Source organism: Geospiza fortis, unplaced genomic scaffold (assembly GCF_000277835.1).
Source record: "Geospiza fortis unplaced genomic scaffold, GeoFor_1.0 scaffold118, whole genome shotgun sequence".
Taxonomy (NCBI): domain Eukaryota; kingdom Metazoa; phylum Chordata; class Aves; order Passeriformes; family Thraupidae; genus Geospiza; species Geospiza fortis.
Window position 1 is genome coordinate 684,857 of NW_005054380.1, and position 22,917 is coordinate 707,773.

At 51.4% G+C, this 22,917-nt stretch overlaps 1 protein-coding gene across 1 annotated transcript in view; it reads left to right on the forward strand.

Moving 5' to 3' along the window:
- Positions 1-22,917, forward strand: part of EPHB1 (EPH receptor B1) — a 44,874-nt gene that overhangs the window by 316 nt on the left and 21,641 nt on the right. Inside the window, exons 2-3 of the mRNA XM_031060306.1 lie at positions 3,169-3,850; positions 22,820-22,915. Of these exons, the coding sequence (XP_030916166.1) occupies positions 3,169-3,850; positions 22,820-22,915 (778 nt within the window). The remainder of the gene's footprint in view (positions 1-3,168; positions 3,851-22,819; positions 22,916-22,917) is intronic.

Here is a 22,917-nt window from a genome sequence, read left to right on the forward strand (position 1 = left end):
CAGCCCCATCACCACTCTCCATCCCCCTGCTCGTGCCTTCCCTCTCCCTGTGCCAAAAGGCTTATAATTAGGAAACATTAGCAGGCTCCAAACAGCTTTCATACCTGGAACATCATCCATAATTGCACTCGGCAGTGCTCTTCCTTGGCTATTAATGTCACTTTTATGAAGTAATGAGGAACCAAACACCCTGAGGCACTTAAAACATCTTTTTTGTATAATATGAACCTTTGAGGAAAGGAAGCATAAAATAACCTGACTCACATTCTCCTGGCAGGAAAAGTGAGAGATGGAGCTGCGGGTGGGAGGGGATGTGAGCTGATGGATGGGCACCACGGTGGGACAGGCAGGCTGGGAGCAGCAGCAGGGCCCATCTCTGGGGACTCCAGGATGTGGTGGCACCAGAGGGGAGAGGATCCCAGGCTGCATCTTTGACTGGGTGGCACTGGCTTGGCTCAGTCTGCAAAAGAAATTTTGGACATCATCACCAAAGCTGGGCCACACCTGCAGCAGACATGAAATCCACTCCAGACATGTCAGAGCCCCTTGAATTGGGGTATTTTGCTGCTGAATTGCTTTGGAAAAATTCTGGGCCCAGATAAATTTCTGGAAAAACGCAGGAGGGGCACGTGCAGGTGATGGAGACAGGATATAAATAGCTGCCTGCAGCTGCTGTCACTGAAAGCCTGTGTGAGGCAGGCGGGGAGCTTGTGTTGTAAGGCAGGGTGGTCTCACCCTCTGCAGAGCAGCTCTGTAAAGCCCCTCCCCAGCCCCATCCCTGCATCCCACTGTGTGCATCCCTCCATCCCTCTGTGCCTCCCTGCAGCCACCCAATTCTCACTCCCCTGAGAGTTCCTGGGGAGGCTTCTGCTTTGCAGGAGTGTGTATTAAATCTTCCAAAAAGTATTTAAAATGCAAAGTCTTTTATCTAAAATCATTGAATCACAGAATCCTTCAGTTTGGAAAAACCCTCTCACACCATCAAGTCCAAGCCCTGGGTAAATGACAAGGCCATTAACCAAGGCCACCACTGCCCCATGTTCCCAAGTGCCACAAGAGCTGCAGGGACAGCTTTTACATCCCTCTAGAAATGGGGACTCCACCGCTGCTGTGGGCAGCTGTGACAGAGCTGGACAACCCTTTTCTGGGAAGGAATTTTCCCTAATATCAAATCTAAACCTCTCCTGGCACAGCTTGAGACCATTTCCTCTTGTCCTGTCCCTTGGTCCCTGAGTCCCCTCTTGTCAGCGAGTTGTGCAGATCTGGAAGGTCCCTCCTGAGCCTTCTTTTCTCCAGGCTGAGCCTCCTTTCCTCCAGCTCCCTCAGCCACTTCTGGGGCTCCAGACCCTTGCCCAGCCAGGGTAAAAAACTGTGGTCTCCCAGGATGGGCTGTGGCAGGATGTGCCTCTCCTGCTCTTGCTGATGGATGTGCTTTAAATCGTAGTGGAGACAGCAAACAACATTGACTTAATCCCCAGCTCCCTGTGAGTTATTTAGTAGTATCTCATCAAAATGATGCATTTATTGCTGTTAGAGCATTGGTAGCAGCAGCTGCTGGCACTGTGGGTCCTTCCAGCCACAAGGACCTGCTGCTCCCAGTGCCTGGTACCTGGAGTGCTCAACCCAGGGGCTGCACAAAGCAGTGCCAGGATCTGGCCCTGGACTCTACTGAGGGTTTTCCAAGGGCATTTCATGTTATTCCTAAATGCAGGAAACCTTTGTTGGCAGGTTTAGGCTCTGAGTTTTGAGGCTCTGAGGTTTTTGAGGATGAAGAGGAGGATTCCTGCAGTGAAGACAGTGGAGCCGTGGGGCTGGAGCTAATGCTGGAGGAGAGCTCGTTGTCTGGCCTTAATTGGAAGCAGGGCTGTAATGCAAAGCCCAGGTGGGAACAGCAAACAATGGCAACCCCCTTGATCAGGGAGATTTGTACAGCTCCTGCTCTGAAAAGGTGTCTGGTAATGAAGGGGCACTGAATCCCCATGCCTTGTGCACAGGGGAGAGAGGGGGTTTTGCAGTATTTTCCTGACATGGGATGAGAAGGAAGAACACTGGGCTGGATGATGGAGGCTTTGTTGCTGGTTTGGTAACCATGGATTAACAACAATGCACAACCTTGAGTTCTGATCTTGGTTTAAGTGTAGCAGAGCTGAGTAGGTGGGCCTGGGAATGAATGTTCTGCTGCACTTGTTGGCAGTGTGATGAGGACCCTGCTTTGAAAACAAAACAAAAACCTGTGTTTTGTTACATCAAGGCTGTGCTTCACAGGAGGGAAGCTTGGGGATCAGTTGAGAAAGGTGGTTGTTCAATGGGAAAGGGAAGAAGGGAAAAATCTGTGAGGTTTCAGGGTTGGTTGTGGTGCATCAGCTTGTCAGGACTCAGTGTGACAGGGCAGGGTGGCATCACCCGTTGTGCCCTGTGTAAACACAGGCATGAACGCTGCTGCAGCATTGCTCTTGGAAATTATCCCTGATACTGAGGGAGCTGCTTAAAGATTGCCATATGAATAATGCTGTTATGAGGAGACTGTAAACATGGATTAGTTAAAATGAATGGATTATGAGGTTATAAATCTGTCTGTAGGACTCTAATGCCATCACAGACTGTTCACAGTTTGCCGCTGTCCCTTAATTGAAATTGTAGCCTGGATTATATTAATGCCCTTCTATAAATCGAATTGCAAATCTATATTCCCTCTCTCCACAGCAGTAATGTTTTATTTAGTTGGTTTTCTTTGCCGGGGGAAGTGATCCCATTGTGCCGGGAGCTTGGGGTCAGGCTCGCTCTCCAGCCTATGTGGTGGCTCAGCCTTTAATGAAGCTGTAGCCTCATGTGCTGCCTTCCCTCCTGCCTCCAGATGCCTGGGCCATCTTTCTTCCCATTTTTACATCCTCTCAGGGCAGATAAGGCAGTTGCCCATGTGGAAAAGACATTTTAACATCAACTGGGAGCAATGGGGAGAGGCATGGAGGGGTAAGAGGTTGGAGATTTCTTCTGGTCCTGGCTTGGTTGGTGTTTCTGCATGTGCATCGCATTGTGTGCCCATAACCACATTCCTCATCCTCTCTGGAGCTTTGGGATTGTCCTCCCAGCCCTGCCCTGTGCAGAGCAAGCAGCCATGGCCAATCCCTCTTCCTCCTCCTCACCACCTCTCCCTGCTCCTTTCTGCAGTGGGAAGAAGTCAGTGGCTACGACGAGAACCTCAACACCATCCGTACGTACCAGGTGTGCAACGTCTTCGAGCCCAACCAGAACAACTGGCTCCTCACCACCTTCATCAACCGGCGTGGGGCTCACCGCATCTACACCGAGATGCGCTTCACTGTGCGCGACTGCAGCAGCCTCCCCAACGTCCCCGGCTCCTGCAAGGAGACCTTCAACCTCTACTACTACGAGACAGACTCTGTCATTGCCACCAAGAAGTCAGCCTTCTGGACGGAGGCACCCTACCTCAAAGTGGACACCATCGCTGCTGACGAGAGCTTCTCCCAGGTGGACTTTGGGGGCCGGCTGATGAAGGTGAACACAGAAGTGAGAAGTTTCGGGCCCCTGACCCGCAATGGCTTTTACCTGGCTTTCCAGGACTACGGGGCTTGCATGTCTCTGCTGTCTGTCAGGGTCTTCTTCAAGAAGTGCCCCAGCGTGGTGCAGAACTTCGCCATCTTCCCGGAGACGATGACGGGCGCGGAGAGCACGTCCCTGGTGACGGCGCGCGGCACCTGCATCCCCAACGCCGAGGAGGTGGATGTGCCCATCAAGCTGTACTGCAATGGCGATGGCGAGTGGATGGTGCCCATCAGCTGCTGCACCTGCAAGGCTGGCTATGAGCCCGAGAACAACGTGGCTTGCAAAGGTAAGGTTGGCTTTGGGCAACAGGCCCTTTGTGTTTGTCCCCAAACAAACCGTCTTGTGCGGTAGGCAGTACTTCCCCTGATGTGGTTTTGCTCCAGGGAGCAGGCAGGAATTTGGGAGGGAATTACAGCAGGGATTTGGGAGCAGTGGTCAGCCTGTGGTTTCTCGGTGCGCTCTGGTCAGTGGCCAGAGCTGGTGAGCAGCGTGGCAGTGCTGGTGCTGCTGCCACCCTGCTGGAAGTCACCTCTGTGGTGTGGTGCCTTCAAAGTGCTGCGCTCGCCAGACAGGTTCTGTCATCTGCCTCGTTATTTCCCTGGCAGAGCCAGGCAGCTGCTATCAGGCCTGGCTGCAATGGGGCTGCTCTGATTCTCTGTGTTAATTGGAATTGTTTGCTGGTTTTTGGGTTCCCCAGCCATGTGTGCTGCTGCCTGCTGGAGTCCTGCAGTGTGAGATTATAAATATACAGTACTCACTGCTTTTCATCTCCTTTTGCCCTTGTGGTGGATATTTCCCAAATACCATTGGAGTGTTGTTTTTGTTTTTTTTTTTTCTATAGGCTGCTCTTTCCTTCTCCTCTCCCAAATTAAGGTGTTGGTTTTGCATGCTGCTTGGAAGGAGAGGAGAGTTGGGGGCTTTTTGCTCACCCTGTTTTATCCAAATAGCTTCTGGAAGGTTAGCACCATCCTGACAAAGAAGGGTTGGGAAGAAGAAGGTTGAAGTGCTTAAGGGCTGGTTTGGCAGGTTGTGATGGGAAGAGGTCCAGCTTGGATCTCTTTTGATACAGGTGGGGGAATGTGTGTGCCACCAGGCTTGGCTGTGATGCTCCTTGGGGAGTCCATCAAGGTGTTTCTTCTCCACCTGTAACTCTGGATATGTGGAAATAGCAAAGCTGGGATTCAGGCTGTGGAGAAGCTTGTTTGATGGTTTACTCTAAAGCTGGGAACTTGTGTAGGTTTTCACCGCACAAAGCCTCGTTCCCACCTGGCGAAGGTGGGGGTGGTGACACCTTCCTGTGCCAGAGCTCTGACAACCAGGAAACCCCCAGAATCCTTTCTCAAACAGCATGGCTGGGGGATTCCTGTGAGTTCTGTGGTTGAGCTTTAGGGTGGTTTTGTTCCCACCAGGAGATTCCTGTGAGGAGCTGAAGCTCTCAGTCAGAGGGAGGGCTCTCTGCAAACTGAGCGTTTCTGGCGAGACGTTCCTCTGCTATTGAACCAACACACAGAAAGCACACATGGTTGTATGGCAAAATGACATTTCTCATCATGGGAAAACAAATACTAATTTTAGCTAAACACTGGAATTGGGAAGTAATGTCACTTTACCAGAAATGGAGGAAAACAGTGACAATATAAAACCGTGGGTTTTGGTGGTGTTGACCTTTCTGCTAGCTGGAGGAAGGTGGGGTCTTGAGTGCTCCTGACCCCTGGGAGGACTGTGATGTACCTTCTCAGTGCTTGGGGAGGAGCAGAGGGTTGACAACAGCAGGATGAGAAGAGTGGGAGGAAACCTACTGAGAGTGGGTGTTAGACCCATCTCCATGGCTTTTCTTATTTCCTTTCCTTGTGCAAACTCCAGCAGGGTGGTGAAGTGTTCATGCCATCAAAGCTCCACCAAGCAGACCCCAGGAAATTGGGGGTTTGTTGGGTTTTCTCTGTGCCCTGGTGCCTGTCTCCAGCTGTGCTCCCACTCCTCAGCACTGATCCCCAAGGAGAAACTGCTGAGCTCCTGGTGAGCATTCTGCCTTTGCATGGGGAGCGTGCTTTGTATTCAGACTCCTTGAGGGGAAGATTAAGGGATCCTGGCAGCTCCAAGGAGTAGGAATATCCTTTATAAATTGACTGGCAGCATGTAGGATCCTGAAAGGCACCAGAGTATGCTGTGGGTGGAGGGCAAGCAGGTGTTAAATGGCACCAAGCACGTCTCTGATGACAGGAATGTGCTATTTGATGACTCCATGGGTGCTGGTAAGATGCTGTCTGTGGAGGAGAGCTTCAAGTATTTTCCAGTTCCCATGTCAGGAGGACAGAGAAGAGGCTGGGATTGAATGAGACCTGTGTGTCTGAAAGCCCTGCTCAATGCTGCTGAGGAACCCAAGTCCTATAAATTCCCCATCCCCTGGAAGTTCACGAAAACCCCTCCTAAAAGCTTGGTCCAGGGTTAACATCTTGAATTTTGGAAAATTAACTGCATTTGAAGAAAAATTCTGACCTTGGGTTGAACACTGGCTCCGTGGTAGTTCACTGGCCATTAAGCTCCTCCTTGGATCCCCATGGGCCTTGGAGCTGGCAAGGAAAGACTTAAGCTCACTGCTGCCCTTCATGAAGGTTGGTGGGCAGGAGGTGGCACATTGCAAAGTTTAGAAATAAAAATTCCTTGGTTTTCTGTTTGACTTTGTTTTCTTGGAAGGGGTTGTATTCCTCTGCCTGGTGTGCCTGGCAGGGAAGCTGCCAGGATTGCACCCTGGCTCCTGGGAAGCACATACTCCTGACATCTGCTCCAAGCCTTCATCAGCCTGAGATGAGACACTTAGCAAGCCCGTGGGAATTGTCACCAAGGAAAAAAAAAACCAAAAAAAGAAAATCCCTCAGTATTTGAAGGCTGAAAAAATAGGCTTAATTCCTGTGTGGTGGGGAAAAAGATAGGGTTGGATTGTTTAGCTCCCCCAGTTCTGTCTCATTGTCACTCCCCTGGGAAGGAGGCTGTGCCTATCATGGGGCCATTAGACTAGAGCGGGTTTGTGCTGACAGTGGAGCTTGGGCCACTCAGGGATTCATTAATCCTGGCTTTTAGTGGCACTTAGGGCTTGAGGGAGGCACAGGCACAACGTCGTCATCTGAGGGTACTCAGAGCCCTGAGGAGATGATCCTTGTGTTTTGGGGTCAGAGGGATGGGGGGCTGCTCCCACCACTGCGCCAGGCTGGGTGTGGGAGAGAATTCTCTTTGTGGATCAGCCCTGTTATTTGTTCCCATCCCAGGCTGGTTTGGCACAGATTCCCTGGCACAGCTCTCAGCTGTATGCCAAAACCCAGTGGCCTGCCCAGCCCATCCTGTTGGATGCCCTGTGCCCGTGGGGGCGGTGGGTCAGTGTGAGATGCAGGCTCTGCCTGAATCCCAAATGAATAATTCATTTGGTGTGCGAGAGAGCCCACGCTCTCCTCGGGCTGATATTAAATCCATTTGTCTTGCTCAGCCCCGTCCCTCAGCCCTGCTTTATGGCTTCCTTGTGTGGTCAAGGGGCAATGCATCATGGTGCTGGGGAGGAGGTGGGAGGGAAGGTGGCAGCAGGGATCGCTGGGAGGCGGGGGAAACCTTGGATGAGCAGGCTGGGTGGATTTCGCTTTTTCTCCCCAAGGAAGATTGTTAGACCCTTTCTCTCCTGGTGTTTGAAACCTGATGATGGCAAAGGAACCCCTCACTAGAATGTTGGCCGTTGTGTCTCTTGGTTTTATTCCTTTTGAGTTTGAGGACTGGGCACTGTTTCTGTCTGCTGGAATCATGCTGGCTTTCCCTCTGACCTTCCCAGTGCCGGGCACTAACTCGGGTGCAGGGAGAAGGAAAAAGTCTGGGACTGAACTACCTTTGTGCTGAATTTCTGTGTTGTATTTATAAACTCAGGAAGAAGGGGTGAGAGGGCAGTCCTGCTGCTTCCCGGCCTTGTCTCACTTTCAGTTTTCCCCTCCTGGTAAATTCCTGTGCTGGCGGGTTCGGGAGCCTCCAATCTGCCGCTGCTGCCTGTCTGCTACAGCAGCTGGAAATCTGACCTGGCAGGGGGGAAAAATCACAATAAACCCCACAAAACAAGAGCAAAGCTGGGCTGTATTGCCTGCAATGCAAAGGCTGCTCATCCAGCAGCCTTGCTTCCAGGCACCCCAGGCTTTCCACGCAGCAGCCGCTCCCCTATCCCATCTCCAGCCAGTTTCCCCATCCTTCCTCACTTGCTGACCCATGTGCTGGGCTCTGCCCAGCCTCTGCCAAAGCTCTGTGTGGGTTTATCCTCATCTCCTTCATCCCTCTGAGTGCTCTGTCTCCGTTCCCTGTTTGTCCTTCCCTTCTGCCTTTTGTGTGGAGGAATGGATCGGGGAAGGAGCAGCGGGAGGGGCAGGTCCGACCTTGAATGTTGAGGAGTGAGCAGCTCCACGCTGGTTCCCCTGTTATCCTCCCCTCCTGCCGAGCAGCCCTGGTGATAATTATTGATTCCCTCTCCTTATCCATCACAGCAGATTGGAAACAGTGTGATTTATAAAGTGATTTTTAAATAACTGCAAACATTCTGCAATTAGTAGTAGAACAATTTGCTATCGCTTAAAACAAGGGAATTGTCAAATTTTCCCAATGCAATTGTTGTTGTATTGAGAACTGGGAATTTCTGGGCTCTGGCTGTGTGCCCTTGCCTGCCTTTTCCCTGCTCCATGGTCCAGCCTGGTGCCCCTGCACCATTTTGGGATGCTCAGGGGAGGTTTTCTTTGGTGATGAAGGTGATGTTGGTTTTGTCCCACGGGTGAATGGCAGCAAGGGAGGTCATGGGGACACAGGACCCTGCTCCCTGTGCCTTTAGCTGTATCTATCCCATTCCAGTGTGCTGCAGCTCCATGCCCAGCTGCCTGGATGCCTGGGGCAGGGTGAGCACACCAGGCATTGGCAGGGGCTGCAGAAAAGCCATTTTTTTTGTTTTTAAGGATGGCTTGATTTTTTATTTTTTCTCCAATCTGCTGGTCCATGCACTTATCCGTGGCTGGAAATCATCTTCTTTCCAGCCTCTGTGCTGACCTCTCTCCTCCCCACCACTCCAGCATCTCATTCCAGCTCATTCCAGGCCTGTAAGAGATCTTTTTTTTTTTTAGGTTTTATCCTCTAAAACCAGAGGGGAAAAACAAAGAGGTAAAAAGACAGTGCTTCCCCTACCTTCTCTCCCTCCACCTACCCTTGGATTTGGTTTAGCAGGGCTCAGGATGGGGCCAGCAGCATCCCAGAGTAGGCCAGGTAGAACAAGGGCTGGGGACAAAAAATTAATATTTGGGCTTAAAAACCATCAGCACTTCCTGAAGCTCTTTACTGGGGACCAGGCTTAGGTCAACCAGTTTGCTCCCAAACCTTTCCAAACCTGTGGACAAACAGCTGATGCGCACTGGGGGCTCTGCCTGGCAGCTGGGTAGAAATGAGTGATGCTCAGCATGATTTAAGTGTTTTTCTAGGGAAAATGTTTCCCTGAGGGTTGGAATTGGGATTTCAGGCTTTCCTCCTGCCCAGCATCCCATGGCTGGGCACAGTCAGCATGCTGGGGCTGTGGTTCTCCTCCTCCCTGTGCACTGCTGTGCCTCTGCTCCCTGGGGCTTGGGCACCTGTGACACACTACCCCACTAACCATCCCAAAAGCTGCTTTTAGAACGTCAGCAAAGATGTCCAGGGAGTGTTTTATTTCAGGCTTAGCTGAGCCACAAACCTCTGACTGCTCAAAATGGGCTTTTGGTTTTTTTTTTCTTTTTTTTTTTTTTTTTCTTTTCCCTTTTGTTTTTGATTTTTGGCACAATATCAAGTTTCCTGCCCCTCTCCCATCCTGCATCAGCCCGAGCCGCTCTCCCTGCTCGGGCTGTGCTGGGAAGTGGCAGGGCGCCGGGGGAGGTGCTGGGGGAGGGAGGGAGGGATGCTCCCCTTTGTTGGAGGGGCTTTGCCTTTGCCTGGAAGCGATCTCCCGGCTTCCACCACTGGGTGGAACAGGCAGCCCAGTTTTACCACGGCCACACTGTGCAGGAGAAACAGTAGAATCACAAAGGAAAAAAAAAAAAGGAGAGAGAAAAAGAAAAAAGTGTGATTTTTTTCCTAAATTATGCCTTAGTGAAGGCATCCATTAACCTCCGTAATAATTTTGCAAGGAAAATGTCCAGAAAACCTTGTTAGCTTTTTTTTCTAATGAGTGTGATGGGTTTTAATGAAACTCTTAATTAGACATTATTAGCCCAAATGTGTCTCTGATGGATTCAGTCCCTTTTCCTTCCCCCAGCACAGGGATGGGGAGGGTCCATGGGGCCTGGCTGCTGTCGGGGAGGAGGCTTGGGCACCACTGCCACCACTCCTTGTCCCTGTCCCCAAATCATCCCTGTGATCCAGACCTGTCTGAAGGAGAAAAAAGGGAGAAACACAGAAAATACCCCAGGCAAGGTGTGAGTGGGGACAAGTGAGCATTGCAGGACTGGGATTCCCAAGCTGGACCATCACAGCAGTGACCTCAGAGGGATTAGGGATTAGCTTCCATGTATGGCTTTGTTTTCTTGCTTATCAATTTTTTTCCTCCTTAAATTGTTCCGTGGGCCATTTATGTATTTTTCTTCCCTACCATGAGAACTTCTGAGTGTTAATAACATTGATTCCAGCCTTGAAACAGGAAAAAAGTCCTCCTTTGATTTTCCCACTCACCTAAGGGTTTTTCCTTGTGACTGTTTGCAAATGGAGGTGTAAAACTGCTTCCAAACCCTTGTTCTGTTAAAGATCCATTTAGGAAACTTCCTGTAGTAGCTGTAGACCATGGGGAAATTAATTTTTTGGGGAATTTTGGGGTGCAGAGCTCCACGTGTGCGTATTCCTGAACATCCCTGCAGCAGTGAGTGGGCTGTGAAACCCACCCATCTTTCCCAGCCTTCTCCAGTGAGCCAGCCCAGGAGCCCTGGCTCTCACCCTGCTGCCTGTGCTGTCCAGCAGGAGCAGGGATTGTTCTCCTGGACAATGGGAGAGCCGCAAGGAAGCGCCGGATCCGGCCCGTGTCCGGCGCCCGCATTGTTTCACCCTTGTTTGCAAATAGCCAGCACCTGGCAAACCCAGTGACTCAGCCAGGGGCTTTTAAAGCCTTTCTATAACTTTTTCCTTTTTGTTTTTTTGTTGGGTTGTTGGTGTTTTGTTTTTTTTTTTTTCAGTCACGAGAGAGCTCCTTTGGGAATGGCTCTTCTTGCTGCGGTTTGCTTGCCAAGGGGTGGGGATCTCACCCGTGTTTGGGGCTGTGCTGCACCCTACAGCCCGTGGGGCCAGTGTCTCTGCCAGCAGGATAACAGTAATAATTTCAAACATTAAAAAAAAGAGGTTTTTTACCCTGGCTGGGGAAGGGGCTGGAGTACCAGGAATGGCTGAGGGAGCTGCAGGGGCTCAGCCTGGAGAAAAGGAGGCTCAGGGGGGACCTTCTGGCTCTGCACAGCTCCTGACAGAAGGGAACAGCTGAGGTGGGTCAGGCTCTGCGCCCAGGGAGCAGGGACAGGACAAGGGGAAACAGCCTCAAGAGGTTTAGATTGGGAATTGGGGAAAATTTCTTCACCAGAAGGGCTGCCAACAGGCTGCCCAGGGAAGTGATGGAATAACTATCCCTGGAAGTGTTTGAAACCTGTGTAGATGTGGCACTTGTGGACACGGTTTAGTGGTGGCCTTGGCAGTGCTGGGTTAATGTTTGGAGTCAATGACCTTGGAGGGCTTTTCCAACCTAATTGATAATTCTATAATAATAACAATAACAATAACAACAACAACAACAACAATAATAATAAAAAAATGGATTTTCCCCCTCAAGCCATGGGATAACTCATCACCACTCCTCTGTGCAAGGCATCATTTGGAAGCTGAGTTGGGCTGCAGTTGGGCTTCGTGGGTCTCCTGCAAGCCCTGCTTGGGGAAGCAGCCCTTCACTGATGATGTTTTACTAAGTGGGAGACCCAGAGTGGTGAAAAATCCATCGCCCAGGTGGAAGGAGTTGCCCTGCTTTCCCCTGGCTGTCTAAGGAGGTTTGTGTGGGCTGGATGTGCCAGCTGGGACCCTGCTGGGGAAGGATGGAGCCCACTGGGATGAGGGAGAAGTAATCAGTGCAGAATGGGAGGTTTTAATTTGCTCCCCTCTCGAGCCCCGCCGCGCGCTCGGGTGGTGACAAATGGAGCGGTGCCGTGGTGTCAGCTCTGAGTGTGGCACAAGGGGCCATTTGTCACGCCTGGTGCCTCAGATGGCAGGGGATGTATGCAGAGAGGAGCGGGGAGATTAAATCACAGCGTGGCTCGTGCTCTCCAACAGGCCCTTCCTTGGAGGAGCCATGGGAAAACCCATCCATCTTCAGCCAGAGCAACACTCAGGGCCAAGGAATCGCCCTGCCTTCGTGTGGGAGCATCAAACCAGAGCTGTGGGCACCCCAAATTCAGTTCTGCACCCACCCCAGGGGGAAACTGCTGTTCTGCCACCCCAGACTCCAGCCACAAAAATTTCATTAATGGCGTTGGAAGGAGCTTCATCGGTTTGTTTTTGTGTTCAGCCCAGGACTCATCTGCTTGTGTCACATTTATTGTATGAAATGGATTTGAGGCAGGAGAGCTGTGAGCTGGGGTAGGGGCTGGTCACCTTGGTGCTCTCAGTGTGGCTGCATCCTGCCTGGGCATGGCTGGGCTTCCAGCAGCACCACCCCTGTGAGCAAGGAGCAGTTCCTGGGATAATGCTGTCCTTGTCTTCCTCATCCCTTCCCTCCCTGGGGCCTCTCTGGGATGATGCTCTGGCAGGGGCTGTAGGCACCCAGTTTGTGGTGATTGGGATGGGGCTGAGCCTCATCCCCAATGGGCACAGCTGTGAGCAGCAGGTGAGCAGCATTGACAGCAATGAGCCATGGAGTGCCCGGGGGCACTGACCAACCACCAAAGGGAACAGAGGGCACACAGGTGCAGTGCATCAACAGGCGGGGATAAAGGGCTGGGCTAAAGAACAAGGAGGGCCAAAGCTTGCAGCCTTCTGAAGTGGTAAGGTGTTGCTCTGCATGGGTTGAAGCCTTTTGAAATGGTGTGGTGCTACTCTGTGTATGGTGCCCATCTCCTTGCTGTTCTGGGGGAGAGTTGTGGGGCACAGAACTGTGTGCCAAGCTGAAGGTGGAGGGCTCCAGCCTCAGGTCTGGTTTCTGGACTTTGCTGCCTAAAACTTGTCTGTAAAAGCAGGGGCATCCTGGAAAATTATATACAGGGGGAATTATGAATTGAATTTCTCTCCTGGGTCTGCAGCCCAGAGAGGAAATTGCCCTTGAGGAGAGACACAATATTGACTTACACTTTTATTTTTTATTTTGTACTTTATTATAGTACATATTGCATCCAGGCTCAACAGATCTGCCCTGACCATGGACATGGCTTTGTAGGGATTGGTGCTCACTGGCATTTATCCTGTTCATAGTGCAGAGGGACCTGGTCACCCTCGTCACAAGCAGGGATTACTTTGATATTTATGGTTTTTGCACTGATACAAAACAGGAATTTGAAACGGTTCTGGGCATGGCAGAAGGGTTCTCTGGGTGTTTCCAGGGACTGTCATTCTCTGGCTAAACTCAAATCTCCTGGTTCTGCCATGGGCTTCTGTTTCAGCACACCAGGCAAGCAAGGGTGGCAGTGCTGCAGGGGGGTGACAGGAGAGACCTGGGATTATCACAGATCTCCTGCTTCACATAGGAACTGCTCCTGAGCTCTTAATCGTGTGTTATTATTGAAGACAACTTATTCTTAGAGAGCCCAAGGTGCAAATTATGTTTCACAGCTAAGAAAAGCTTCCAGAGCTGCCTATGTTCGGTAAATCCCTGCAATCTCAGGTGGCTTTGACTTATGTGTAGCAGATGTTGAGGATGGAGGAGACCACTCCTTTGTGCCTGCTTGTTGCTATCACCAGCATAGACGCAGGTGGAAATTTAGGTAGGGAGAAGCTGTCTGGGCTCAGAGGTGAGGTCAGTGAGTGTTCTTCCACCCTGCAGCTCTGAACATCTGTCCTGTCCCCAGTGGTGGCACCAAAATGGGCAGTGCCAGAGTGTTCACACTGCTTGCAGGGGGTCCTTTCCTGTCCAGGAGCTCTAGAGCAGGTTGCCTGCTCTCCCCACTGTGGCACAGGGGTGACCCAGTGTGGGAAGCATGCAATGGTTTGGCTGGAAGGGCTTTTCAAAGGTGCCACCCTTGTTGGTGCTGTGTGTCCTCTCTGCAGCTGGGTAGGAGGGCGCCTTTCCTCCCAGGAATAGTAATTATGGCTTGCTCTGCTATAAATATTCATTGGGAAGCTCTCTTAATTGTTTTTCTAATTAATTCCTTGCATGGCACTCTTGGGGTGGATGAGGAATGTGCCTTGGTTGGGATGTCCTCCCAAGGCAAATCTATTCCTGCATGTAATCCTTGAGCAGTCAGCCAAACCACAGCCCCCAGGGCTCACCTCCACCAGGATGGCAATGTCAATGTCCTGCTCCATGCTGGGACATCTCCCCACCCCAGTGTGACCCGAGGCACGATGTTCTGCAGTGCTGTGACAGGGAAGCTGTGTCCCCATGTCCCTGCCTGTGCCAGCCTGGCCCTGTGGCTGAAACTGTCCCCAGCCCCATCCTGGGGTGACTCTTCCTTCACGGTGTCAGCACTAACGAGGAACCACTTCAGATGTAATTAATGAGCACTTGATGCTCTCTGGATTGAGGGGACACTGCGTGGCATGAGCTGGAGAAGGAGGAAGAGGTGCTTAATTGGTTTCTGTTAGGGATGGGAGATGTTAGCTTCCCAGCCAGGAGGGCACTGTGCTTTGGGGAGCCCAGTGGCAATGCCACCCCAATTTCCCAGTCAGAAGAGGGGCTGGAATTATGGAGAGACATTGGTGGTTCCCAAAATCCCCCCTTGCAAAGGAAAGCTGCATCTTTTTTCAAGGGGCTTCTAACCACAGCCCCTGCCAGCAGCTCTGTCCCTGGGGAAGAGCTTCTCCTGGAGATCCTCCAGGAATTTTTGTGCCCTTTCACTTCCCTGTTGATGAGATGGCTTGATGGCTCATGCAGGCATTGAGGGGTGAACACAATGTCCTGGGTTAGGTGGCAAATGGAAGTATTGGCTCTTCCACTCTGTGTCTGGCAACTCTGGAGTTTAACATTGCTGTGGTTCATGAGGGGAAAAAAATATTTCTCCATGGAGCCTGCTGCCTGGAGTGGGGGTAGAGCATCTCTGGGGATTGTAATTTTGGGACATAAGTCCTGGCCTGAATCTGTCCCCCATTTTTTTACTCCAAACTCGTTGTGAGGTTCATTGTGGATGACAGATGGTGGTGGGGCAGTGGCCTGGGACACTTCCAGGGATGGGGCAGCCACAGCTTCTCTGGGCACCCTGTGCCAGGGCCTCCCCACCCAAGAATTTATTTCCAATATCCAGTCTAACCTTGCCCTCTGTCCATGTGAAGCCCTTCCCCTTTGTCCTGTCACTCCAGGCCCTTGGAGCCCCTTTAGGCACTGGCAGTTCCTGTTTGCAGGGATGGCAGAGGGAAGAGCCTGTGTCAGGCTGCAGCTGCTAAATCTGTTTTTAAAGAAGAATATGAGGAGGTTAAATAGCATCAAATCCTTGATGACAGCTTCGTCCTCCTTTCATTTGTTGACTCAGAATAATGAGCTGGGACAGTGAGGATGGTGAGGAGCTGCCTGTGCCTGGTACTGCCATGGCCACGTGTCTGCTGCTCGCTCTGCTGTGACCCTCCCTGTGTATGTGTGTGAATTGCCGGGAGTTTGATTAATTTATTCACTTTGATCACTCAAAGTGGCTGGTTTATGCAAGGAAGTGGAGCTGTGGCATGGGACTGGGCAGTGAGCCTGGAGCCAAGTGGAAACTAAAACAGAACAGAACCTGAGTGGGGGAACAGTGATTTGGAAAAGTGGCCATGACAAGTGTTGGGTTTTTTCCCCCTCTGGCTGTTCTGGAGAGCAGAGTGAGTTCCCTGCTCCATGGCAAGCTGGCAGCCCCCCGGCACCGTCTGCCCAGGGCGTGCCTGCTCTTCTCTTCCCATCCATCTGGGGCAGATTTTCTCTTCAGACCTTCAAAATCCTCCCAGCCGTGAAAAACAGAGAGAGTGGAGCCCAGAGTGGTGATTAAATGGGTGAGCACGGACCTGTTGGGCTGCTTTAGGCAGTGAGCAGCCAGGCATGTGGGAGCCTGGACCAGCTGCTTCCCTGCCCTGCTCGAGGCTTCAGCTCCTTTAGGGCCATGAAGTCACCTGAACAGTTGGTGTTGGAGCTCCTTTGCATCCAGAGACCCCTAATTTTTCCAAGTAAGCCTTTCTAGGGGAAAACTGCTTCTGGGAGAGCGTGGACTGTGTTTTGCTTCCAGTGAAGCACGTGGGGCTTACTCTGGTGAGCATTTCAGTCTGTGAGCACCTTGCTCCATCAACCAGGTATTTGCTCCTCTGGGGAGAGGGGTGGGTTTTTGAGAGAGGTGAACAAGGATGCATCCACTCCTGTTGCCTCTAATATGCCTTGCACAGCTCCCTACCCTGCAAGCACCTTTGAAATCCTGCCTTGCTCTAATTCATTTCTCATCCGTGAGAAGAAAAGCAGAGGAAAAAAAAGCCCTGAGAAAGATGAAACCACATTGAATTTTACTTCCCTCCATGAATAAACCATGGCAGGCTGGCTCTGACTTTAATTTACATGTGTCCCAAGGCGGATCTAAGCCTATTCCTCCTGAGGTGCAGGGCTGGTTTAATTAAGCAGCTGCATCATGTGGAGCAGGGAGAGATGGAGCCCGTGCCTGCAGGATGCCAGCCCCGGTGCTGGGAAGCTCATGTTTATCTCATGAGCTTATCTCATGAGTTTCTGCCTAGACAGTGCTGAAAGAAGGGAACACAATGGAGCAGGTGCTGTTTGTGATTCAGATGGCCCCAAGGCAGGAGCATCTCTGGGGGATCCAAAATTTGGTGTGTTTGGCTACAAAATGGTGAAGTTTGCACCAAAGTGAGGTTTTGGGACAAGGATCTGGGGACAAGGCTCTGCTGGGCTGTCCTGTCTGTGGTATTTTCAGGGTCCCCTGTGGCAGGAACGAAATGATGAATCTGACTTCATGTTCTTAGAAGGCTAATTTATTATTTTATGATATTATATTACATTAAAGAATGCTATACTGAACTCTACTAAAGAATAGAGAAAGGATACTCACAAAAGGCTTAACAAGATACTAATGAAAAACCTGTGACTGCTTCCAGAGTCCTGACACAGCTGGACTGTGATTGGTCATTAAGTTAAAACAATTCACTTGTTGGATAGACAATCTCTAAACCACATTCCAAAGCAGCAAAACACAGGAGAAGAAATCAGATAATTATTGTTTTCCTTTTTCTCTGAGGCTTCTCAGCCTCCCGGGAGAAGAATCCTGGGCAAAGGGATCTTTCAGAAAATATGAGAGTGACATCCTGTCCCCATGTGCTGTGGTTTCTGGCATGGCTTGGGGTCCTGTGCTGAGCTCCCTCCTTGGGAGCAGGAGGATACTTCAGGGCTGGCATGCTTGGACTTCCCTGTTCCTCCACCTGGGTCATGCTCTTCTGCCTGTGCTGGGGCTGGAAGCTGGGATTTGGTGCTGATGGGGTGTTTAAGGGCTGAGTCTCTTTTTTTGGCATAGGCAGGATGCAGGTACCCTCCCAGCTCTCCTGGCTTGGCATTGCTCCCAGTATGGAAAGCTCTCTGGATGAATTTGTGGGTGCCTGGTGGAGGGTGGCATGGCAGAGCCCCCCTGGCACTGCTGGCTGCCTGCTGGGCTCCCCGTGCCAGCCTGAGATGTTCCTGCAGAAACACTTGGCTTTATAGAAAAGGAAATCAGATCATTAAAAAGCAGGGATGGGGGCAAAATCCTCACAAAACAACCTGCCAGCCCCCTCCCCAACAGAGAGGCAGGAGGGAAGGGGGGACAGGAGAGCACCATGCAATTAAACCTCTGGCACCAGGGATGTGTGCAGGGAGGATAACGAGGGAGATGAAAGCCGGGTGGGAAAGCAGCGCCCTTGTCACCCTTTGAAGGTGGGAGCTGACAGCCCCTGCCTGTGGGTGACAACCTGCCCAGTTCTGCTGCTTTTCCCCCAACCTGATGGCTGTGTCAGCATCATATCAAAGCACTGAAGCCCTAATGCCTGGGCTGGGTGGCAGCCTGGGGTCTGTGTGTGCCCCCAGGGAACACAGTGTCAGCAGAGCCCCTGGCACTGCCCTGGGGGCAAGCAGGAGCCCTGGGAGGCTGTGCCAAGTGCCTGCCCCTGCAGTCACAGCAGCCTCTCGGTGACACTTTGCTGTAGCACACCATTTCGTGTGGGTGTTTATTTGCCTGGATGGCGTCTCTCAGCTGACAGTGTCTGGGAGGGTGTCCTAGCTGCCCCCTCGGCCACTCAGGGTGACAGCAGGATGGCAAGGAGAGCATTTTAAAGCACCCATCTCTGGGGCTAACCAGTTTGAAGGGTAAAAAACTGTTTTTTTTTTTTCTTATTTTATTTTTAATGTATTTAAAGATAGATTCTCTGTCAGTGGTACGTACAAAATGCACAAAGGGTTTTTAGCAAGCATCTCCTCCCTTTTTTTGGGGAGTTACATCAAAAAATTATGAGTCTTGTGCACAAGGTGTTGGGTTGAGATGCCAGTATTTTTTCTTAAAGATAAATTATTGTTTGCAGAAAGTGAGGCCTTGAATCTCTTTCTGGCAGGCTGCAAATGCAATGAGCCACAGTTTCTCCTTTTTTCCTGACTTGTGCTGTCCTCAAACCCTGCTGCCCATCTCCCAGGGGTGCTGCTGGTGCTTCCACAGGTCTTTTTGGAGCAAGGCTGGATCATCCAGGCTCTTTGGTGCCTTTGCACCTGACAGTGCTCTCCACACCTCCAGCTTGCTTGAGGGCATCATCTTGTGCAGCATTGCTGCTTCTAACACAGCTTTTCATCACCTGCTGTGCCAGAGTGCCACAGGTGTGCTTAAAGACACTGGGATTGCCCTGGAAAAGCACTGGACCCAAAAGGGAACCCAAACCAAGTGTGAATTTGGGGATAACTGGAAAATGGGGTTAGCTCTGCCACAGCAGGGACACAGGGGCATGGGATGGATGAGGCACTGCTGACTTGGTTTGCTGGGTGCTGGTGAGGGTTGGGGCAGGTCAGGGCTCTCTGAATCGCTGCTGGATCTGTAATTCCTTGGAGAAGCTCCTATTTTAAAATCTGAGAAGGAAAAATGCCACTCTGCCTCCCCAGGGAGCTTTAGAGCAAGTTAATGTAGAGGCAGTGTCTCCTTTCTTTCTTCCTTCTTTTTTTTTTCCTCTTTTGACTTAAGCTTCCCTGAGAGAGTAATTAAAAAGTGCAAGTTCCAGGTGCTAACTGAGAGGATTTAGTTTGAGAGTGAAACGCTTGGATACCCCCATGCTTGAATATCCCCACATTTGCACCCTTTCCACAGAGGCTGTGATGGTGGCTTGCCTTGGGCAGGAGCAGGGATGGATGAGCCAGAGATCCTGCTTATCTCTCTCTGGCTCTTTTTAGGACTCCTGGCACCTGGAATATGGTGATGCAGGATACAGGAGAATGTTGAGCAGTGAAAAGCCCTCAGAGTGCTGCTGTGTGAATGCTTCCATAATCCATCCTGCTGCTGGGCACTGCCCAGGCTCCCCAGGGAATGGGCACAGCCCCAAGGCTGCCAGAGCTCCAGGAGCATTTGGACAATGCTCCCAGGGATGCACAGGGTGGGATTGTTCTGGTGTCCGTGCAGGGCCAGGGGTTGGATTGATGATCCTTGGGGATCCCTTCCAACTCAGCATATTTGGGGTTCTGTGATTCCGTGGTTTTGGCATTCTCGGATTCTGTGGTTCCGTGATTCCCTGGTTCTGAGGTTCTGTTATTCCCAGGTTCTGTGGTTGTTATTCTCAGATTCTGAGGTTCTGTTATTCCCAGATTCTGAGGTTCTGTGATTTGGTTATTCTCAGATTCTGAGGTTCTGTCAGTCCCAGATTCTGTGGTTCCTTTAGCTGCAGAGGGAGGTGGCAGTGGGGACACAGCTTTGTGGTGCCTTCACTGGGTGTTTGCTTGCATGAGAGATGTGACACATCCCTCCTCTGAGCCTTTGAGGATGGATAGGAGAGGTTCAGCTCTGGCTGGGAGTCCCCAGCTGTATCCATCCCTGTGTCCTTACAATCACCCCTTGGATGTGACAGCGACCTGCTGCGATTTTCCCCCCAAACTTCCACTGATGACATTTCGCTGCAAGAAGCCTGAGTTTCAGTGATGTTCTCTGCCACCCCCAGACATGTCAGCCCTGGCAAAGGAGTCCTGCTGGCAAACTGACACCTGGGATGTGCAGCATTCCTGGTGTGCAGGCAGGATGATGGATCCGTGGGCAGCTTTGGATTGTGGGGGGGTTAAGTGCTGAGCATCCTCCCTGCTGAGCAGCACGGAGGAGTTCTGTGCCTCAGCATTTACAAACACACCCCTGGTGCCTAAATGTGAGGAAATGGATAGTTAAGCACGTCATTAATCTTATCCAGCCCCCATAATCAACAATCAATTAATTCTCCTCCGGGCTGAAGAGATGCAGGTTGTGCCATAGCCTGGGCACTGGCAGAAAAAGCCTGTTCCCACAGGGAAAGCTGAGGCAGAGCCTCATCCTGCCCTTGTGTGACACCCTGTCATGGATGCAGACCTTGCCAGCTCTGGGAAGCTCTTGGAGCAGCCCTTAAATTCGGGCAAATGTTGCACTGACCATTAGTGGGGTGATTTATTGCTCCCTCCTGGGCTCGAGTGCTCCATCTGAGCCTTGCACTTGGACTGTAAGTTTGCCATGTGAAGGATTATGGATCCCACCATGGCATTGCAGGGCCCTGGGGGTTTGTGTTGTGTTTTTGGTATTGGGTTCATGGCTCAGCTCCCCCAGAAAGAGGGGACACAGGGGCAGCAGCCAGAGGGGAGTGCTGTGCCCACGGTGTATTTGGGAGGGAGGAGAAGGCATCCACCTCCCTGAAACTGTGGGAGGCTTTAGGCAAGCACCGTGTAATTACAGGAGAGAAAAGCTAATTGGTAATAATAGCAATTAAGAGCCATGTGCTTGCAGATTACAGGAATTTGTGGATAAGCGAAGTGATAAGGGAAACCTGTGGACACTGGGGTGCAGGGTGCCATGTTCAGGTGTTTTGACAAAGCATCACTTGGATTAATTGTAATTAAACATTAACAAACCTTTTCAACCAACCCACCAACATGCCCTCAAGCTTTAAACTGAGGCTTGTTCATAGCACTGCAGTCCTCTCATCATCCTCCTTCCCTCCTCCATCCTCTTCCATTAAAACTCAGGTGGCTGTTCCCTGGTTCCACTGCCCTCCCCTTCCTGCTCCTCCAAAGAACCTGGCATGTTTCAGGTGTGTTCTGATACATCCTCCAGTTCCAGAGCCCACAGGTCCCCCTTTGCCTGTCTCATGGGTGCTCCCCTTCCTGTGGGAGCACAAAGCTGCTGGGACATGGTGAGGAGGGGGAGGTGAGGAGCTGGAGATGCACTCAAAGCCTTGGTGTCCACTTGTGGTTTTGTCTCCTGCCCTGTGTGTCTGTGTAACTCTGTGCCTCCTTGTGCTGTTAGGGGAATAGGGCTCTGTGTGTGTACTGGGGAGGGATCTGCATCCCTCTGCCTTCTGCTGTGGAGCATCCTGAAGGTCCCCTCAGACCCTCTGGACTGCATGGTGACCCTGTGTGTCTCACTGCACACTGCATGAGGTGGTGGGTTATGGCCCTGAGTGCTTCCTTCAGATGCCACATGCATGGGATGGCTGTGGTGGGATGTGGAGGACTCAGCAGCCCTCCTGTGATGGGGAAGAGGAAAGGCAGTGGGAGATGGTGGCTGGTTCCTCTGGAATGTCACATCCCCACCCAGCATCTCAGGGCCACTGGAAAGAGACAGTTCATTGCAGCCAGTTGTGTGCCTCAGGCTGGGGGGAGGAATCTTCTGAATAATAAAATTGTAAAATATTGTTTTGATTTATTCTTTTCTATCATCTGTTAATATCTGGGAAGGCTGTGTGAGCGGGAGGCCTTCATGAGTTTTGAATGACAGGTTAAAGGGCTCCAATAAAGATTAGATGGTCCACTATCTCCCAAGGAAATTGCATCAAAGTGGTTACTCCTGCTTGCTCCTATTAATTTCCTCTTCATGGCTGCTAGGAGATGCCTCATATCCTGATGCAGCAGACAGGGGCTAAGAGGCACTTTCCATTATCTCAATCATCGCCGTGTTTATGAGGCACGTCGGGTGTTTCTCTGCAGAGCTGTGCCCTGGGGGATGGCATCACAGGGGCAGGGCTGGCACCACCCTGGTGTGAGGCCAGGAACAGTCTCTCCTGGGCTGGATGGAAGTCTGATCCCTTGAGTGGGTGCGTGTGCCAAAATACAGTTATTCCCTTCTGCAGCCTTTGGTTCTGTCAGACTTTGTTGGATGTCAGGGATGGATGAGCATCATTCATCAGTGCCCATCGCTGAGGATGGGTGGGGTGGGGCAGAGATGAGGGACCCCATCCCTGTCACTCCATCCTCGCCCTCTCTCCACACAGCAGCGAGATGGTTGATTAATGAAACCTCCCCTGTGGCTGATTAAACCCTCAGTGTAACTGGAACATCTTCTCTGTTATGAATTAGATGCCATTTCCTGCTTGAATGAACTCAGAGGCTGGGAAGCTCCAGCCCCAGGCTGCGAGGGATGAACAGGATGGACCCATAACACACTGTTATGGGTGTCACACTGACTTTTTAATTAAATATTTAAATTTTGCATGAAACAAAGAGCTGTGGGTCCTGAGCCAGGCTGTTGGGGGTGGTGGAAAGGGACTGATCAGGAGAAGAGGAGCTGTCCTGCCCCTGCTTGTCCATCTCCCCATGGGTGCTGCTGGGGTGGGGGTACCCCAGCCCCCTGCATATCCCTGCTTGGATACAAGCAGTAGGGAGCAAAGCAGCTACTGCAGCCCCCTTGCTCTGCCTGGCTAAAGATTGTTGCCATGTGGTGCTAGTGGCTTCAGGAATAATCCACAGCCAACATGGAAAATTCTGGCCATCCCAGATTCATGGGAAGGTGCTACCCCATTTGCAAGTGTGAAGCTTTTCTGTGTCTCCTCTCCTTCCTTTCCACCCCATTCCAAGGACAAGACCTGCTTTCCCCTTTGTCCTGGAACAGCTCAGGACCCAAGTGCTGTGCTCTCTCTCTTGCAGCCTGCCCTGCAGGGACGTTCAAGGCCAGCCAGGGCGCGGGGCTGTGCGTGCCGTGCCCCCCGAACAGCCGCTCCAGCGCCGAGGACTCGCCGCTCTGC